Genomic DNA, 20,413 nt, shown 5'->3' on the forward strand with positions numbered 1-20,413 from the left:
AATCAAATCATGGTGTAAATAGAAGGGAACTGTATGATTTATAAGAAAAATTGAAACAGACCATTATTTTGTTAAGTGTTGAATGATTTCTCTTTAGGTTGGAGCTGCACTTCGACCTGCCTTTGCTCCAGAAACCCCGCCTGATGTCACAGCAAAAGCATGTCAGGCAAGTGTTTAAAGCTAAAACTTTCAAGTGAGACCCTCTCTAAAAAATAATCTCCTCTAATGGATACATACATAGATTTTTAAAGCTTGAAGACTAGTCTGATCCTGTACATCACAAGCAAGAGGATTTCATCCAGTTACCCCTGTTTTGAGCCCAATAACTTTATGCATTGTCTTAAAAGTTCTTCTGAGCAAATTATTTATCACCTTTTGCCAAGTGAGCCTTTAACCTCACTCCCTGTGAAAACAATGGACGATAGCAGCCATTTTGAAAAGAGCAATTCTTTTTTGAATTCTCTGTGTCAAAATATTATTCATCAGCCTGTGCTGAAGAAGATTGTCGTTTATGAAGAATAATGTCAAAAAGTTACCATTATTCTAACAAATTATTTTCCAAAACTATCGCTTACTCTGGATCCATTCAGCAGGGAGGGCAAGATGAGGTAACTCTGCTGATGTACAGGCAAAATTGGGGAATAGGAGGGAGAAGGAACTGTGGGTGTGTTGGAAATGTTGAGGTCACAGGAGGGAGGTGTAGAAGTGGAGGAAACTAGCCAGCATGCTCTGGCTGGTTTCCACGGCCCCGAGTTGGATACAGTAACCAGAGTGTATTCAACATTAATTCCAGTTATTCCATCATCGTTAGTCCCAAATTAAAAATACTGTACCTGACTGGGGAAAAAAGCTTGTTTAGTAACTTTACAGATAAAATTGGACTATCTAAATTACATTTTTTCATGTGATCACACTTTCTATTGTACATCACTAGGTTTGCAGTGCCTGGATAGCAAGTGGTGTAGTCAGTGACCTTAATGACCTTCGAAGGGTTCATCAGTTGCTCATATCATCCTTGACCAAAGTACAAGCTGGAAAAGAAGCACAAAGTCAGTTGTACAATGAAAGTGCCTCAACTATGGAGATATTGGCTGTGCTCAAAGCTTGGGCAGAGGTTAGTAAATTAGATTTATAACAAGACTCTTAGTAACTGTGTGATGAGAGTATTGAGCTGTCCTTCAAGCATAATGAAATAACTTTATACAAATTACAATGATAAGTTTGCTATTCTCTACTGAATTTACACACAACCAAATGCATGAACACCTATACACTCAGGGTATGTCTATACTTACTCGCTGGTTCGGCGGCCAACAATCGATCTTCTGGGATCGATTTATCGCGTCTTGTCTAGACGCGATAAATCGATCCCGGAAGTGCTCGCCGTCGATGCCGGTAATCCTGCTCTGCGAGAGGAGTACGCGGAGTCGACGGGGGAGCCTGCCTGCCGCGTGTGGACCCGCGGTAAGTACCTTGTAGTTCGAACTAAGGTACTTCGACTTCAGCTACGTTATTCACGTAGCTGAAGTTGCGTATCTTAGTTCGAACTGGGGGGCTTAGTGTGGACCAGGCCTCAGTTTGTGATAGCAAAACATGCTTTAAAATAAAAATTAAATGTGGTCACAGAGGTGCATTTTAAACCTTATAAAGTAGTAAACTTGTTAATATTCCATAGTGATTCAATGTCAATTTTATATTGAGATGGCTTGGATACTTGTGGTTGTCCACTGTAGTTATCTACGTTGGATATACATCATTCACCAGTGAAGTTGTAAATTTAATTGGCATTTAATTTGTCACAGGGAGGTTCTGTAGGCAAACATGTCTCAGGCCAAATATACACATTTCTCATTGTGTGACTGCCTGCAAGTTCAGTTAGGCAGTATGGACTTACGCATGTGATCTCAGTGAGTTGGTAAGGTGGGCTCATTTGAACAACATACATTTTAATACAGCCAAAAGCGAGGACATACAGCTGGGAATGAAGAAATATAGATCACACTTACAAGGTGGGGGACTATGTCCTGCAGTGCAGTGATAATGAAAATGATTTAGGGGTAATAATGGATAACCAGTTGAACATGGGCTCTCAGAACAACGTTGTAGCTAAGAGGATAAATACAATAATTGGATGTAGAAGCAGGGGAATATTGAGTAGAAGCAAGGGGATGGTATAACCTCCGTACACGGGATTATTGAGACCATTACTGGAATGCGGTCTCCAGTTCTGGTGTCCACACTTGAAAAAAGCTGTCAGTAAACTGGAAAGGGTTCAAAAACAGCTATATGAATGACTACAGGTCTGGAAAACATGTCTTATAGTGAGAGACCCAAGCAGGTCAGTCTGTTTAATTTATCCAAGAGTAGAATAAGAGGTGGCTTGATACTGGTCTACAAGAAACTACATGGGGAAGAGAGTTGATAATACACAGCTCTTAAATCTATCAGGAAAAAGGATTAATGAAATCCAGTGGTTAGAAGCTGAAACTAGAGGTAAGAAGGGCCATACTGGGTCAGATCAATGGTCCATCTTGTCTTTCAACAGTGGCCAGTGCCAGATGCTTCAAAGGGAGTGAACAGGAAAGAGCAATTTACTGAGTGATCCAGTCCCAGCTGCTAGCAGTCAGAAGTTTAGTGACGCCCAGAGCATGGGTTGCATCCCTGATCATCTTAACTAATAACCATTGATAGATTTATCCTCCCATGAACTTATCTAATTCTTTTTTGAACCCAGTTATGCTTCTGGCCTTCACAACATCCATTGGCAATGAGTTCCACAGGTTAACTGTGTTATGCGAAGGAGTACTTCTTTTGGTTTGTTTTAAACCTACTGCCTAGTAATTTCATTGGGTAACCTCTGATTCTTGTGTAATGTGAAGGGGTATATAACACTTCCTATTCGCTTTCTCCACACCATTTAGGACTTTATAGACCTCTATCATATTCCTCCTCAGTCATCTCTTTTTCAAGATGAAAAGTTCCACTCTTTTTAATCTCTCTTCATTTGGAAGCTGTTCCATGCCCCTAATCATTCTTGTCCTTCTCTGTATGTTTTACAATTCCAATATCTCTTTTTTTGAGATGGGGTGACCAGAACTACATGCAGTATTCAAGGTGTGGGAGTACTATGGATTTATATAGTGACATTATGATATTTTCTGTCTTATTGTCTATTCCTTTCCTAATGGTTTCTAGCATTATGTTGGCTTTTTTTCACTGCTGCATCATTAAGCAGATGTTTTCAGAGAACTCTTCACGATGATTCCAAGATCTTTCTTGAGTGGTAACTGCTAATTTAGACCATCAGTTTGTATGTGTAGTTGGGGTTATGTTTTCCAATGTGCATTACTTTGCATTTATCAACATTGAATTTCATCTGCCATTTTGTTGCCCAATCACTCAGTTTTGTGAGATCCCTTTGTAACTCTTCGCAGCCCACTTTGGACTTAACTATCTTGAGTAGTTTTGTATCATCTGCAAACTTTGCCACCTCACTGTTGACTAATTTTTCCAGATCATTTATGAATATGTTGAAAAGCACAGGATTCAGCACAGATCCCTGGGGGACTGTGCTATTTACCTCTTTCCGCTGTGCGAACTGACCATATATTGCTATCCGTTGTTTCCTATCTTTTAACCATGAATCTTTTACTGATCCATGAGAGGATCTTCCTTCTTATCCCACGATCGCTTAGTTTGCTTAAGAACCTTTGGTGAGGGGCCTTGTCAAAGGCTTTCTGACAGTCCAAGTACATTATATCCACTGGATCACCCTTGTCCACATGTTTGTTGACACCCTCCAAGAATTTTAATAGATTGGTGAGGCATGATTTCCCTTTACAAATGCCATTTTAACTCTTCCCAAATATCACGTTTATCTGTGTGTCTTATAATTCTCTTCTTTCTTTACTATAGTTTTAACCAGTTTGCCTGGTACTGAAGTTAGTATTTTCCAGGATCACCTCTGGAGCCTGTTTTAAAAATCAGCTTTGCATTAGCAATCCTTCAGTCATCTGGTACAGAGGCTGATTTAAGTGATAGGTTACATGCCACTGTTAATAGTTCTGCAGTTTCATATTTGAGTTCCTTCAGAACTCATGGGTGAATTCCATGTGGTCCTGGTGACTTATTACTGTTTAATTTATCAATTTATTCCAAAACTTCCTCTATTGATACCTCAATCTGGGGGACAGTTCCTCAGATTTCTGTCCTAAAGAGGTATGGGAATCTCCCTCACATCCTCTGCAGTGAAGACCAATGCAAAGAATTCATTTAGCTCCTCTGCAACAACCTTGTCTCCCTTGAGTGCTCTTTCAGTACCTCGATAGTTCAGTGGCCCTGTTGATTATTTGGCAGGCTTCATGCTTTCTAATGTACTTTAAAAAAATTGTTTTTAGTTTTTGTGTCTTTTGCTAGTTGCTCTTCAAATTCTTTTTTGGCCTGCCTAATTATATTTTTACACTTGACTTGCCAGGACATATGCTTCTTCATATTTTCCTCAGTAGGATTTGGCTTCCAATTTTTAAAGGATGTCTTTTTGTCTGTACCCATCTCTTTTACTCTGTTGTTTAGCAATGGTGGTGGGGTTTTTTGGTCCTCTTAATGTGTGTTTTGTTTTGTTTTTAATTTGGGGTACACATATAGTTTGCGCCTCTATTATGGTGGTTTTAAATAGTTTCCAAGCAGATTGCAGGCATTTCACTCATGTGCATGTTCATTTTAATTTTCATTTAACTAGCTTCCTCATTTTTGTGTATTTCTCCTGAAGTTACATGATACTGTGGTGGGTTTCTTTGGTATTTTCTCCACTACAAGGATGTCAAATTTAATTACATTATGGGCCACTATAAAAATATAACCAAAAGCATGAATGTATTAACAAGGGTAAATCAAGTAGGAGCACAGAGGTTACATTACCTCTGTGTTTGGCACTGGTATGACTGCTGCTGGAATACGGTGTGTGGTTCTGGTGTCCATAATTCAAGATGGATGATGATAAATTGGAGTGGGCACAGAGAAGAGCCACAAGAATGATTAAAGGGTTGGAAGATGTGCCTTATAGTTAAGGTCCTGTGTCAAGGTTTGTTCACTGCAACATCACAGGAAAGTATTTTTGAATTTCATGCACTGACTCTAAGTTCTGTTCTCCCCACCCTTCCCTCCCCAACTGCTGCAATTTTTCCAACAGTGGGGAGACAGAAGTGGGCCATTCCAGCTTCTGCCTCCTTGCCAAGGCTGCAGCTGCTCATGGAGAATTAGCAGGCTGGTGCCATCCTGGAGGAGGGTGGTGAGTTGGTGGGCCGAGGGGGGTCGATGTCTCACCATGTAGTGCCGTCTAGCCCAGCTCACTCCACACTAAGTCCACCACTGCTATTTTCCGTTTGTCTGGCCAGTAGGGAGAGTGGGGCAGTACTCACAATGCGTAGCTATTCGGAGCCCCAGGCCCATCCCCTCACCAACAGGACTGGGGGGAGACACTGCAGCACCAGTCGGCAAGGAGCTGAGTCCAGAAAGCTGAGCCCAGGATCACCATTTGGAACATGAGCAAGTGTGTGTGGGGTGGCGGGAGTGGGGGGGTGGCGTCCTGCCCTGAAATGGTGTCGGTGGGGGGAGGCCTATAACTGTTGCTCTGTGTCTCAATCTTTGAACAGGTTTACATAGTTGCAGTTGAAAGAGAAAAAAACCAAAGTGATGCACACAAGCAAACTTTGACCATCACAAACTCTACAGATGAAAGCTACAGAGATTTTACTTCGTCAGCCGATGGACTTCTGGACCTAGTCCAGGCGGACCTTGGGACCCTAAGCAAACTCTGGCTTGCTGCACTTCAGGATTTTGCTCTCTTAACTTTGCCTTCAGAATATGCCTCTCAACTTCCGGTTGAAGGTATGAAGGCACCTGTGTACTTTTATTCGTGTTTGATATAATTTGTGTGTGTGTGCTTAATAACATCTCAGCTGAATTGTGCCTACTCACAGTATATAACTTTTTCACAAAAGAAGATGTGGTTGATCCAGAACCAGCACACTATAATTTTACAGCTATTTACTACAAAATCAATGACTAAGTTTAGGATAGAGTTTTCTCTGGGATGGAGTGGTAGTGGATTTTTAAGATGAAAGGAAGAAAAAAGACTTAAAGAAATGTACTTGATTCTACTTGCTTTGTTATTGATAATTTTATTTATTAACCACAACCCACCAGGTCAGCTCTGGCTGTTAAACAATTAAGAAATACAATGAAATGTTATAAAACACAAATACCATTATAACAACAGAAAAGAATCCCAAACCTGTAAGAGAAATTATTTCCAACGGAAAATAGTCACATCATTTAAAACTCTGACTGTTCTTTTTTTGTAGGTGGTGCATTCTATACTGCGGAGACAATTGAAAATGCAAGACCACACTATCACAACTCCTGGGCTCTAATTCTTTACGCTACAGCATTATGGCTCACCAGCACAGGTTTCCTTGTGGTTGATCCAGATGAAGGAGTAACTAATCTCTCTAGACCTGTCACCCCAACTACAATGTGTCAGGATTCCTCCTCCAGGGCTGCAGTGAAATCTCCTGAGGATGTGAATACTGACATATTTCATCTTATCTTGGGTTGGTTGATGAGCGTGTAATCTGTCTGGATTTTAAATTATAAACAGTCATTTTAGTATAAATAATACTGTTGACACTCTGTAATGCTTTGGTTGTCTGCTCTTAATTGTGTTGGTGAAGAATTGATATGTTGGAAGTACCTATGGCAAGAATTGCTTTCTGTGTTGGGGACAGAATTGCTTCCTGTCTTTCTGATTATGCTGGGAAAAAATATCCAATGCAAGGTAAACAGAACACATGCCAATTTACTACTATGCTCATAAACCTACTAGTGCTTCTGCTTTGAGCTTAGGAACAGATTCAATTTTGGTTACACTGGTGTAATTACAAGGTGACGCTACTGACTTGATTGGAGTTACTCTGGAATATGGCCCACAGTTTTAAATAAGTTTTTGTTTAACCTGGCAAAACATAGACTCGGCATCCGAGGCCCAACAGAAAAGTTTTGTTATTTCCTTCAGGTCTAGGGTTAGCAGGCCCAGGGTTCATATAGACTTCTTTACCACATTTAGCTAGTGAGGTGGGGTTGGTAAATACATGATTAACTAAAAACTTCAGCCTTTTTGTGAAATAAAAATACTAAGTCTCAGATAGCCTTTAAGTTTCTAAGCTATTATTACAGTTTCTCTGTAAACTCATCTTGTCATGTAAATCTGTATGTCAAGAGTTCACATACTACATTCCAGGTTCTCAATTTCATACTAAGGCAAAAATTCTGTGGGGTGCCTATAAGAATTTTCCTCCTAATTAGTGGACCCAGATCTCAACATTTTCATCTTCTATCTCTGTGATTTTTGAAGCTGATTATTATTTATTTCTGTTCTATTGCCCAGAAGTTTCAGTCTGTTCATCATTGTCTTAGGCCTGGTCTACACTCGGGGTGGGGGGGATCGATCTAAGTTATGCAACTTCAGTTATGTTATGCTGAAGTCAACATACTTAGACCTACTCACCGCGGTGTCTTCACTGTGGTGAGTCGACTGCTGCTGCTCCCCTGTCGACTCTGCCTGCGCCTCTCGTTGCGGTGGAGTACAGGAGTCGACAGGAGAGCGCTCGGGGGTAGACGCGATAAATCGACCCCCGCTGGATCGATTGCTACCCGCCGATCCGGTGGGTAGTGTAGACATACCCTTAGATTCTGTATATACATAAAGGAAGACAAGGTCTATAATGTTAATTTAGATGGAATATAGGGGCCCAAAGATGTTACCATAACACAGTCACTGTCCATCATTAAACAATGTTAAAAAGGCCTGGTGTCCCAGGAGATGGTGGGGGTGGCAGTCATGATGATGAAGCTCACTCCAGTGGCCTCTGTCTTTTCTTCCATACTTCCCCCAAAGTCTTTCTTTAATGACCCAAAAGGGAGTGATGGGTGGGTAACCGATTTTCTTATTTTGCCCATCAGTTAGGCCTAGTTTCTGACACACTAATTTTGGTTCATTAATTTCCGGACCCACATTTTCTTGTTTACCATGCATGATCTCAATTTGGTCCTTCAGTTATATCAGAGGGCCTTTTTGTTTGGACTACTCCCGGGGGGAGGGGGGCTGGTCTGGTTTTCTTGCACCTATTATAAATTCTGTGTTAAAAATAACTTGACCTACTTTTCGTGGTTAATTCCCAAGCAGGCAAGAAGTTATAGGCCCAATTGATACAAGTCCCTGCCCAAAATGTTTACAATTGAAGATTAATTTGCTTAGGCATACAGGAATATAAAAGATGCATATGCTATTTCCATGTCTTTTCAGCACATTGACAGCGTACTTATCTTGATTTACAAAATTACTTTAAATAGGTTTTCAGTAAAGCCTGTTTTTGTTTTTTCTCCTGCCATTTACAGGAATAAGTGTGGAATTTCTCTGCTCACCTCGATCAGATTCAGCAATGGAAAACATTACTGCTTGCCTACATGCTCTGCAAGCATTTCTTGATGTTCCTTGGCCTCGGTCTAAAATAGGTGGTGATCAGGTAACATGCTAATTTAGAAAATATGAGTTGGAATTCCAGGGTATTGTGACAGTGTCTGGTATCACTTAGATCTCTCAGCTGTCCTTGAATCTACAATGATTTTTCATTTACTGTTCTGTGGCACTGATTGTAAACACTGTTGTCTGGTAAGAAATGTGGCAGTTAGTTATTTCTCTCTCTCGTAGATTCTGAGACTTTTTGGCTCTCTTTGAATGTGTTGGTACATTGACCTCACCTAAAAGTTCAGATTTTGCATTCCAAACGTTGTTTTATTGAAAATTTTATAGAACTGGAAAGAAATAATAAACTAAAAGTTAATTAAAAAGAAACCCAGCTATGTGACTACTATAGAAATCATTGCTAGACTGCAACTTAGTTATAGTTTGTTGGAAGATGACTTAGATGTGTAGCATGGCAGGTTGTCATTTCTCTGACTGCAGTCAGGGAACAGCATGTCAGTCTCTGGAAGGAAGGAAGGAAGCTCCCAGGGTATAAGTTAATGTAACTGGGAAAACTAATCAGATAAACCATCCTTTCAGAGGATATGTCTTCACTACAGAGTTAGCCTGGGCTAGGCTAGCATGGGTGGGCATCCCCACTACATAGCCCTATTCATGCCAGACCTATGTGAATGTGTCCACAATGGGGCTATACTAACCTATTTGCTGGATTCTACTTCTAGCAAAATATTCCATGGGTCTTAGTGGTATATTAAACTGAGCCCCTCTATGAATTCATGGAAGTGCTCTTGTGGTTCTTATTAATATCACACCACAGCTTTACCAGAAGGCTAGTGTCAGCTTCTGGTCAACTGGCAGCGTGGGAGAGGACTTCTTGGATGGCATCTCTGTTCAAATGGTGTGGAAAAGCAGTAGAAATATTTTAAACAGTGCAGAAGAAGGGAGAAATTAGATGAGAAAGTATAGCCAGGGTAAAATTGTGAGATTGGAGGATTAACAGCACCCAGACTTGATTAGCCTGTATTCTCACTGCAAGGTAGGCAGTGAGCAAAACCCCTGAGCCCAAACCTTCACCCTCAGTCATGCCTGCTAACAATGAGTTTAAAGCACCCTCGAGCCTGGGTTAGATGTTTTTCTGTGTAGATGGATCTGGGGTTAGGGGCAATGCCTAAGCCAGGGGTCGGCAACCTTTGAGAAGTGGTGTGCCAAGTCTTCATTAATTTAAGGTTTTGTGTGCCAGTAAAAGGTTTCGCGTGCCAGACTGGCAGCGCGGGCGGCAGACGGAACCCTAGACCAGCAGCGGGCTCTGTCTGCCAGCCCCTGCCATCCAGGGTCCCGGCCGCCAGCCCTGCTTAGCCTGCTGCTGGCCCGGGTTCCATCCATCCAGGCCGACAGCAGGCTAAACGGGGCCGGCGGCTGGGACCCCGGCTGGCAAGGGCCAGCAGCCGGGACCCCAGACCTGCAGCAGGCTGAGTGGCTCATCCCGCTGCTGGTCTGGGGTCCCGGCCGCTGGCCCCACTCAGCCCGCTGCCAGCCCGGGTTCCGTCCATCCAGGCTGGCAGTGGGCTGAGCGGGGCCAGAGGCCGGGATCCCGGTTGGCAGCAGCATGCCACCCAAAATCAGCCCACATGCCGCCTGTTGCCGACCCCTGGCCTAAGCTATAGCCCGGGCTAATTTTGCATTGAAGACATGCCCTGTGTAGTCTCTTTTTATTTTTATTTTTTTTTATTTTTAAAGTACAAATATGAAAAATGTTTGGTTATTACAGGACCACATTTAGTTTTTCTTTTTACAAATATTCACACTTCATCCTAGTTCTGATATCTACAATCTAGGGGGATAATATTTTCTGTAAGTATCAATTTTTATTGTATCCTTTAAAGTACAAATTCTACCCACCCATCAAAAAAGTGTTGCTCTTTTATCCGTTAGGCATTGCGTACGTATTAACCACTCAGTCATTATTTTGTTGTTCTGAATGAAACTTTTAAAATGACATCTTTAGAGGCCTGCCTGAACACATTACCTGGGCAAGTCCTGACTGTTCTGGGCCATTGTTTCCAAAACCACATTATAAAATAAGGCCTCTTCCATTTCAAGAGCAAACTGTGCTGTACTGTATCTTTCAAAGTACTGTAAATAGATATGATTTACCCTTTTGGAAGTAAATATGTATCACATTACTTCTGATTATGACTAATACTCCTCCAAAAAACCCAACCTTGTTTAATTAAAGGGACATGTCATGTTTTAGTTGCCATATGACAAATCCACAAACTACTCAGAGTATCCCAGCCTGGCCTCATTGTAATCTCTGTTTGTGTACAGCACAGTTTAAATGAAAAATATATACTTAGGAAGCAAAGCAGATATAGCAGTCTCCCTTCATTTGTGTGAAGTAATACTTGTGATTTTTTTTAACAAAGAATTGAATGCATGCAAAATGTTTACCTAGCACAAACCATGACAAAAAGTATTTGTTTGAAGAAGGCACGAAAGCTGATACATTTGTGACCAGAACCAAGACTTTTGCTGGCACAACTGAACTCCTCATACCGTTTTAATTGGAATTCTACATTTCAGTTGCCCCTTAAAGCAAGGAAAACTGTCTGCTTTTTAGACCCCAATTTACCTCCTCCTTATGAAAACCTTGTCTTCCCCTTTTACTGTTGGGAATTCTTATCACTTTACAGTTCTGTATCATACAGAACATTCAATAACTTCTGTAGCTTAAATAATACTGCTTACATCTTTAGTTTCACGAATCATTGTTTTAATTTTCCTACTTTTTTTTCTTCCTGATCCTATGTTTGGCGCTTGACAGGTTGGAAACTAATGTATGTTTGGTGTAAGCAACGAGGCCTCTCCTTCCTTTAAGATTTTTGGGAACATTGAGGGGGAAAGGTCCTTCTCACCATATGCTCCAAAATTTACAAGTGTAGATTGGTGGGTTGTTTGTTCAGCTTCAACTTCTGATCTTCTGTGTGAAGGCAGTGGGGTTGCATGTGCACAGAAGTAATTAGGAACAGAATTTAGCTTGTCGGCTTAGGTGAAGGTAGAGGGAGGCTTTCAATAAAATGACTCTGTGGAGTTAAAAAAAAAATTGCATTAATTCCTTCTGTTTTAATTTTATGCATTGAAACAGTAACATTTCAGACATCAAGTACTTGAGGTTAGACAATTAATATGTAGGGGAGCATCTGCGCTTTGGCAAAAACATTAGATAGATAAAAAGAAAAAGAAAAAAAGCAATGATTTTCAGCTTCTCCTAATTAGAAATGAGCAAATAAATGCAATGAGAATATAGTTCACAAGACTCTGACAAAAATGTATACCATCTTATTACAGTTTTATATTTACACAGTTGTCCTCAATCTGTTTATCACGGATGACTTTGTACTCGCATCTTAAGCAATGACTCTGTGGAATGGGCAGTCTAGACACAGTCCACATAGGTATTTTGAAGACATTATGTAAAGACATAATAAAGGAAAGCCTGGAGCTAGAAAGTGAATACAATAATAGCTTACTACTACTTTGAAGCTTCATTTTGTATCTCCTGTCTCACTCTGAGGTGAATAGAAGTTCACCATAGAGTATTCTGCAGTCCAAGCTGTTGTTTATGTTCAGTTTATGTAGTATGTTACATTTTCAAAGCATTGTATAAATTTACATTAGAATACTGAACCTCTGATGCTTGTGGGTAATAAGTAAATGAATGTGAATAGCAAGACTTTGAACATTTCTCTTGCTACAGGAGCTTGGTGTGGAGTTGTTGAATGTTCTGCATCGACTGATACTAACCAGAGAATCGCCTGATATTCAGCTTGCTACTCTTGAAGTAGTCCGACAGATTCTTTTTGCAGCTCAAGAACATGTGAGAGAAAAACGGAGAAGTGCAGAAGGTATACAATATACTGTTCTACAATATACTGTATAAACTTTTTATGACCAAACTTATTCCATCTATAATCTGTAGATTAGTGGCTTTATTTGTCAAAGGTGCTAAGAAGTCACTAATCTCGTTGACTTCATTGGGAGCTAAAGATATTCGGTACTTTAGAAAATCAGGCCACGCAAGACTAAATAGGCCAGTTGTGAATTTGCAACACAGGAAGCATCAGCTTTTTCCTCATGTGGCAATATAAAGTGGAGTTTTTAAATAAAGCAACTGTGATCAAGTTACTCATCCAGCTCCTAATAGCATTGAGTACAGCCATTGAATTAAGCATTTTCTCCTGGATTAGATATACCCTTTAACATTCATTATAATTAAATTACAGGTTTTTCTTCTGTTTAGAAGATGTGGAATGAAACCAAATTTTATTTCCTATATAATTAGTACATATGCACAGAATTTTGTACCAAAACATTTTTTCTTCTTCGAGTGCTTGCTCATATCGATTTCAATTAGGTGTGTGCATGCCACGTGCACAGTTCACTGGAAGGTTTTTCCCCATCAGCACCCGTTGGGTTGGCTCTGGAGCCCCCTGGAGTCACGCCTTCATGGCGCTGCATATAGGGCCCTGCCAACCCGCCGTCTCCATTTCCTTCTTACAGTCCGTGATAGTGAAAGGAGCGTTTCGTCTCGACTTCAATGAGCGATCCTCTAGTGTATTTTCTGCAAATAGTTAAAGATAGTTTAAAAATTTGTTTTAGTTAGTTAGACATCTGGACTTGGGGCACTGGGGGGTGTTTCCCTCCCCTGCTTCCACATCCCTCTCCTGAGCCCAGGGCATGCCTCAGACCCAGGGGTTTAAGCCGTGCGTGGTTTGCCAGAAGCCTATGCCCAAGGGCGACCCGCACTCAGCTTGTCTAAAGTGCTTGGGGGAGTCTCATGAAGCAGACAGGTGCAAGATCTGTCAGAGCTTTCACCCCTGCATGAAGAAGGAGAGGGATCACAGACTAAAGTTGCTGCTAATGGAAGCAGCTCTCCGCCCTCAGTCTGAGTCAAGCCCCATGGGTATGGCACTGGGCTCCTCAGTGTCGGTGCACAGCACGCTGGCTTCGGTCCAGGAGGTGCTGAGAAAGGACTCTGGGGTCAGAGACCCTCGGCACCGGCACTCCCCGGCGCCAAGCACGGCACGGGATCAATCTTGGCACTGCTCACAGTCTCCCGTCCCGAAGAAGAAGCACAGGAAGACTGATAGAGGGCGCTCCACTTCCCGAGCATGGGAACGTGAACCCAAGGGAGGGAAACTGGTGCAAGACTGTACCTCCCCTCCAGCTCAACAGCCGGCACCGTCGACTCCAGGCCCATGAGAGGGACTGTTGAGTCTGGTGCCACCGGAGGAGACCCAGGTGGAGGATGTGGACCTCTCTTCCACACCCAAGACTTATGAGGCAGTGTGGGACCTGATAACATTGACAGGTCCACACTCCCCCGATCATGGTGTCACAGCACCGGTCCCAAGGCCCCAAACGACTCAGAGACCAAGGGCAAGCCAGCTATGACTTGGCAATGATCTACATCGCCCTGGCACTGATTCCCGACACTGACAGGCACTGACTCATACGTGTCCCGGAGAAGCCGACACTGTAGCCACTGGCACTCCCAGTCAGCGGGGATGACACAAACTTTCTCCCCGGTACCGTGGCCACAACAGTGGCAGGTACCAGCTTAGATGCCGACCCAGTAGCCCTTCTGGACCCCGTGGGCTTACCACCAGTCCCAGGAGTCCACTTCAGTATGCTCCTTTTCAGTCACATCTGAGAGAAGGACTGCGTCTAGGGCCAGGGATTTTTCCCGGGCATCAGCCACCGCTACCGCCACAATTGGTACCGCACCCAGCACCGGCAACAGACTCGGCACCGTGGCTACACTCAGTGTCACGGATGGTACCAGGGCTGGCACCAAAGTGGACTACAACTTGGCGGTGGAGCCTCAGCGTTTTGAGGAGCCAGATGGGCAGGAGGGGCCCTCCCATATTCTGGGCTCCTCCTCATCGTCTCCAGATGAGGAAGTGGCAGGAACATCCTCAGAGCCTCCCCTTCCTGACAGCAGAGCCCATCTTGAACTTCTGAGGCGGGTCGCTCAGAACCTCGGGGTACAGATGGAGGAGGTCACCAAGGTGTCAGACCCGATGCTCCTTCCCCTGATAAAGACTATTCTGGAGAACACACAAATCCTGTGGCAAACACCATCCTTTCTGGCTCCTACCGCTGACGAAGTTGAGAGAAAGTACTTTGTGCCCTCCACGGTCAATGAATATTTGTTTACCCACCCCCTGACAGACTCATTGGTGGTAGCAGCTGTTAATGCGAGGGAAAGGCAAGGGCAGCAAGGGCCTACCTTCCAAGCTAAGGACGCAACGAAGCTAGACCTCTTTGGGAGGAAGATATATTCCACCAGAGGGCTCCAGCTTCGTATCGCAAACCAGGACGCGATCCTTAGCCGTTATAACTTCGTCATGGGATGCAATGTCCAAATTCTTGGACCTTTTCCCACCAGATTCTAAGCCGGAATTCTCGGCTCTTGTGGATGAGAGCAACACGGTCTCCAGGATGTCACTGCAAGCAGCATTAGACTTGGCCCACTCTGCAACGCGGACGATGTCTTCAGGCATCGCAGTGCACCATTGCTCATGGCTGCAGGCCTCAGGCCTCCCTGGGGAGTCCCAACAGAAAATTCAGGACCTACCGTTCGAGGGGGCCACATTATTTTCTGAGAAAACGGACTTGAGACTCCACAGTCTGAAAGACTCCCGAGCCACTCTAAGATCACTGAGTCTGCACACCCCTGCCACCCAGAGTAGACAATTTAGGCCTCAACCCACAACACGAACATGCCAGGGGCAGTTTAGGCAGGACCAGAACCATAGGCATCCCAGAAACCAGAACTGTCATCACCAACCCCAACCTCCGAATAATAGGGAGTCTGGGTCATCCGGGCAGCCACCAGGCCCTACGCAGACCTTTTAAGGATGCACCCAAGGGCATTATACCAACCTCTCAACTGGATCCTTCTCTCCCGTTTTCAGAACATCTATCCCATTTCTACCGAGCGTGGTCCCAAATCACCTCAGACCATTGGGTCCTGCACTTGGTAGAGATGGGATATTCTCTCCAATTTTCCTTGTCCCCACCTGCAACACCCCTTACCCATCCCTCTTCAGGGACCCCTCTCACAAGCAACTTCTCGTCTAGGAGGTACAAACCCTCCTATCAGCGGGGGCTGTCGAGGAGGTTCCGCCAGAGTTTAAGGGAAAGGGGTTTTACTCCTGGTATTTCCTAATACCGAAAGTAAAAGGGGGGCCTCAGGCCCATCTTGAATCTGCGCAATCTCAACAGGTTCGTGAAGAAACTAAAGTTTTGAATGGTCTCTTTGGTCACTATCATCCCGTCCCTGGATCCAGGAGATTGGCATGCTGCCCTCGATTTGAAGGACGCATACTTCCACATTTCCATAATTCCGCCCCACAGGCATTTCTTAAGGTTTACAGTACTACCGTTTGGCCTATCATCGGCACCTCAGGTGTTTACCAAATGTATGTCAGTCATGGCCACTTTTCTGCAGAAAAGGCAATTTCAGGTATTTCCTAGACAACTGGCTAGTCAAGGGTCAGTCCAGAACACAAGTGGATCAACATGTCTCCCTCATAAGATCCACCTTCAATGCATTGGGCCTCCTCCTAAACACTCAAAAGTCAACGCTCACCCCTACTCAGAGAATAGAGTTCATAGAGGCAGTGCTAGACTCAGCACAGGCCAGAGCATTCCTGCCCCAGTCCCACTTCCAGGCCATTCACAACATCATACAGGACCTCAAACAATTCCCTATAACCACAGTAAGGAGTTGCTTAAAACTCCTAGGTCACATGGCATCTTGCACGTATGTAGTGCAACATGCGAGTCTCAGACTCAGACCTCTCCGAGCTTGGCTGGCATCGGTGTATCGACCAAGCAGGCACAGTCTAGACATGGTGGTTACCTTCCACCGGACGTTCTCAAGTCTCTTCACTGGTGGCTCGACCCGCACTTGGTGTGCACAGGGGTCGCATTTTCCAAACCCCGTCCATCCCTATGTCTGACCACTGACGCCTCGGCCATGGGGTGGGGGGCACACTTTGGGGAATACAGAACTCAGGGCCTCTGGTCTCAGGAGGAACTGATGCTTCACATCAATTTAAGGGAGCTCAGGGCAGTCCGGCTGGCATGTTAGGCCTTTTGGCCTCTCCTGGAGGGAAAGTGCATATCGGTCCTGACAGACAATACAACAGCAATGTTTTATATCAACAGACGAGGGGAGCATGCTCCTCTCCCCTATGTCAGGAAGCCCTCAAGCTCTGGGAGTTCTGCATAGCAAACTCCGTACTTTTGGCAGCGTCCTATATTCCGGGTCGCAGAACGAACTAGCAGACCACCTCAGCAGGTCTTTTCACAACCATGAGTGGTCTGTCTGCCAGGATGTAATAAACAATATCTTCCAGCAGTAGGGAGTTCACCAGATGGATCTGTTCACCACAAGGGCCAACAGGAAGTGCCTACAATTCTGCTCCTTCCTAAACAACAGCCCGAATTCGTTGGCAGATGCGTTTCTCCTTCCGTGGAAGGACTACCTCTTCTGTGCGTTCCCTCCCATACTGCTGAGTCACAAGGTCCTCCTCAAAATCTGGAGCAATGGAACCTTGGTGATCCTGGTGGCACTGGCCTGGCCACGTCAGCACTGGTACACCACACTACTGGAGCTATCGGTGGACACTCCAATCACTCTACCGCTAGTTCCGGACCTCATCACTCAACATCACGAAAGGCCTCAACACTCCCAATCTCGAGTTTCTCCACCTCACGGCTTTATCTTGGACTACCTCATAAAGTTGAAACAGCAGGGCTTTTCTCACTCCTCGATAAAGGTTCACCTGGCTGCTATATCTCAGCTTTTCACCCAGGAGAGCATGGATGCACCATCTTCACTAATGAAATGGTGTGGCGGTTCCTCAAGGGGTTGGACCGATTATATCCTTGTATTCGGCGGCCTATCCCCACTTGGTACTCTCGAGGCTGATGGGGGGGGGGGGGTTCCCGTTCAAGACCCTAGCAATGTGCTCACTCCTCTGTCTTTCCTATAAGGTGGCCTTTTTGGTTGCAATAACATCAGCCAGAAGGGTGTCCAAGCTCAAGGCTCTCACATCCGACCCTCTGTATACTATTTTCTACGGGTGCAACTGCGACCCCACCTGGTGTTCCTCCAGAAGGTGGTCTCAAATTTCCATGCCAATCAAGACACATTTCTTCCAGTCTTTTTCCCAAAACCCCATGCCAATAGCTGCGAGCAGAGGCTCCATTCCCTGGATGTGCGGCGTGCAGTGGCTTTTTCTATTGAATGAACTAAGCCGTTCCGTAAGTCAAACGAGCTGTTTGTTGCTGTGGCGGACAGAATGAAAGGCCTCCTAGTATCCACGCAAAGGATATCGTCGTGGATCACATGGATCACAAACACGTGTATCCAGGCTTGTTATGACCTTGCTAAGGTCCCTGCCCCATCTCTGACTGCACACTCCACCAGAGCTCAGGCTTCTTCGGCGGCCTTCCTGGCCCAGGTACCAATCCAGGAGATATGCAGAGCAGCTACGTGGTCTTCGGTCCACACCTTCACTTCACGTTATGCCATCACCCAGCACGCCAGGGATGATGCAGTGTTCAGCAGGGCTGTGCTTCAATCAGCGATTCCATAAACTCCGACACCACCTCCTAGGTAAGACTTGGGAGTCGCCGACTTGGAATCGACATGAGCAAGCACTCGAAGAAGAAAAAATGGTTACTCACCTTCTCGTAACTGTTGTTCTTCGAGATGTGTTGCTCATATCCATTCCAAACCCACCTGCTTTCCCCTGTGTTGGAGTATCCGGCAAGAAGGAACTGGAGAGGCAGTAGGTCGGCAGGGCCCTATATGCGGCGCCATGAAGGCATGACTCCAGGGGGCTCCAGAGCCGAACCGACGGGTGTTGCTAGGGGAAAAATCTTTCCAGGGAACTGTGAACGTGGTGTGCACACACATAATTGGAATAGACGTGAGCAACACATCTCAAAAAACAACAGTTACAAGAAAGTGAGGTTTTTTTTATAGTTGGTAGTGGAAAGAAACTTAGTACTGTAACAGTGTGTTTAAAAATACTGTTTATATTTTCAAAGGTAACTATGTAAAAAACATCTTTGTAGCATATTGGTCATATTTGCTAAGTAAGGCTCCGAGCCCGTGATTTGCTCTGTGCAGAACAAGTTGTAGGATCAGGGCAAAAGAGTCTAAAAGTCTGAGTACATGCTATGAGGGATTATATAAATTGAGGCATATCCTAGAAAATATAATTGTCCCTTTATCACTTACACTTCAAACATCCAACCATGGATCAAATGCTCTATTATTTTGACCCTTGATTCCTGTAGTTCTAGATTTGCTACTGAATCTGAGTGCATCTATTTTTAATCATCATTATAGTAAAACATAGCTCTTACATTGCCTGTGTCATTTAGTGCACTCAAAGGGATTTGCAAACATTTAACCCTTAAAAACACACCTGGGAGACAAGTGTTACATGTATTTTATGGCTGAGTAAAGTGAGGCAAGTGCGACACAGAGATTAAATTGCCCAAAGTCAGACAGTGATTTGGTCATACACCTGTACCCCAATATAACGCTGTCCTCGGGAGCCAAAAAATCATACCGCATTATAGGTGAAACCGCGTTATATCGAACTTGCTTTGATCCTCCAGAGCATGCAGCCCCACCCCCCTGGAGCGCTGCTTTACCGTGTTATATCAGAATTCGTGTTATTTCGAGTCGCGTTATATTGGGGTAGAGGTGGAAATTGAACCCATCAGTGCTGGCTGCAGGCCCCCCGTTCTAATCAATAGACTTATTCTTTCCTATGTTGATGGATAAGGTCAAAGATCTAGTAACTTCAACCATGCAAGAAGTATGAACAATCTCTAAAAGTACACATTATCATGAGTCATTTCTGTTCATTTAATGTATAGGTATGACTAAACAGGCACTTTGGAAAAGAGGTAGATGAGGCATTTCTAGAGCAAATAACAGAAATATTCAAAACACAAGACCTGGGCCAAGCCTACACTAGAAACATAAGTCAACCTAACATAGGTTGACTTACAACCACCTTGGTAATTATTGCGGTGGTTCATGTCCACACTACCCTCCTTTTGTTGGTGATGCATGTCCTCAACAGAAGCGCTTCCACCAACTTAAGAGGGGCCGGGGGTGGGGAGGCTGAGAGCCTAGGCTCTCAGCTCCACACGCAGCTCCTCGCTCCAATCCAGACTGTGCCCTGGGCTCCCCACTCCCCATGGAGAGCCCGGCAGCTGCCCCAAGGATCCCGGCCCCCCTCCGGGAGCTTGGGAACCACCTGGACTCCAGGTGAAGAGCTCCCGGCCAATGGGAGCTGCTGGGGGCGGTGCCTGAAGCAACAGCCACACACACCCCTGCACCCCTCCTTCCCCAGGTTCCGGCCTCTTCCCGGAGCGGTGCGGGGGTGGGGCAGGGCAGGCAGGCAGGGAACCTGCCCTGCCCCCGGTGCGCGTCGGGCCGGAGCCCACCCCCCGAACCTCTCCTGCAGCCGAACCCCCTGCCCTGAGGCCCCTGCCCCACCCCGCACCCCTCCTGCACCTTGACCCCCTGCCCTGAACCCCCTCCTGCACCCTGACCCCCTGCCCTGGGCCCCCTGCTGCACCCCTCCTGCACCCTGACCCCCTGCCCTGAGCCCCCTGCCCTGAGCCCCCTGTTGCACCCCACACCCCAACCCCCTGCTGCACTCCAACCCCCTGCCCTGAGCCCCCTGCCACACCCTGCACCCTCACCCCCTGCCCTGAACCCCCACCACACCCCGCACCCCTCCTGCACCCCAACCCCCTGCCCTG

At 45.0% G+C, this 20,413-nt stretch overlaps 1 protein-coding gene across 1 annotated transcript in view; it reads left to right on the forward strand.

Moving 5' to 3' along the window:
- HEATR5A (HEAT repeat containing 5A) overlaps positions 1 to 20,413 on the forward strand; it is a 111,437-nt gene that overhangs the window by 82,105 nt on the left and 8,919 nt on the right. The window contains exons 26-31 of the mRNA XM_065402944.1: positions 98 to 166; positions 935 to 1,114; positions 5,652 to 5,886; positions 6,363 to 6,611; positions 8,455 to 8,582; positions 12,300 to 12,447. Of these exons, the coding sequence (XP_065259016.1) occupies positions 98 to 166; positions 935 to 1,114; positions 5,652 to 5,886; positions 6,363 to 6,611; positions 8,455 to 8,582; positions 12,300 to 12,447 (1,009 nt within the window). The remainder of the gene's footprint in view (positions 1 to 97; positions 167 to 934; positions 1,115 to 5,651; positions 5,887 to 6,362; positions 6,612 to 8,454; positions 8,583 to 12,299; positions 12,448 to 20,413) is intronic.

The sequence above is a fragment of the Emys orbicularis genome, chromosome 4 (genome assembly GCF_028017835.1).
Source record: "Emys orbicularis isolate rEmyOrb1 chromosome 4, rEmyOrb1.hap1, whole genome shotgun sequence".
NCBI lineage: Eukaryota > Metazoa > Chordata > Testudines > Emydidae > Emys > Emys orbicularis.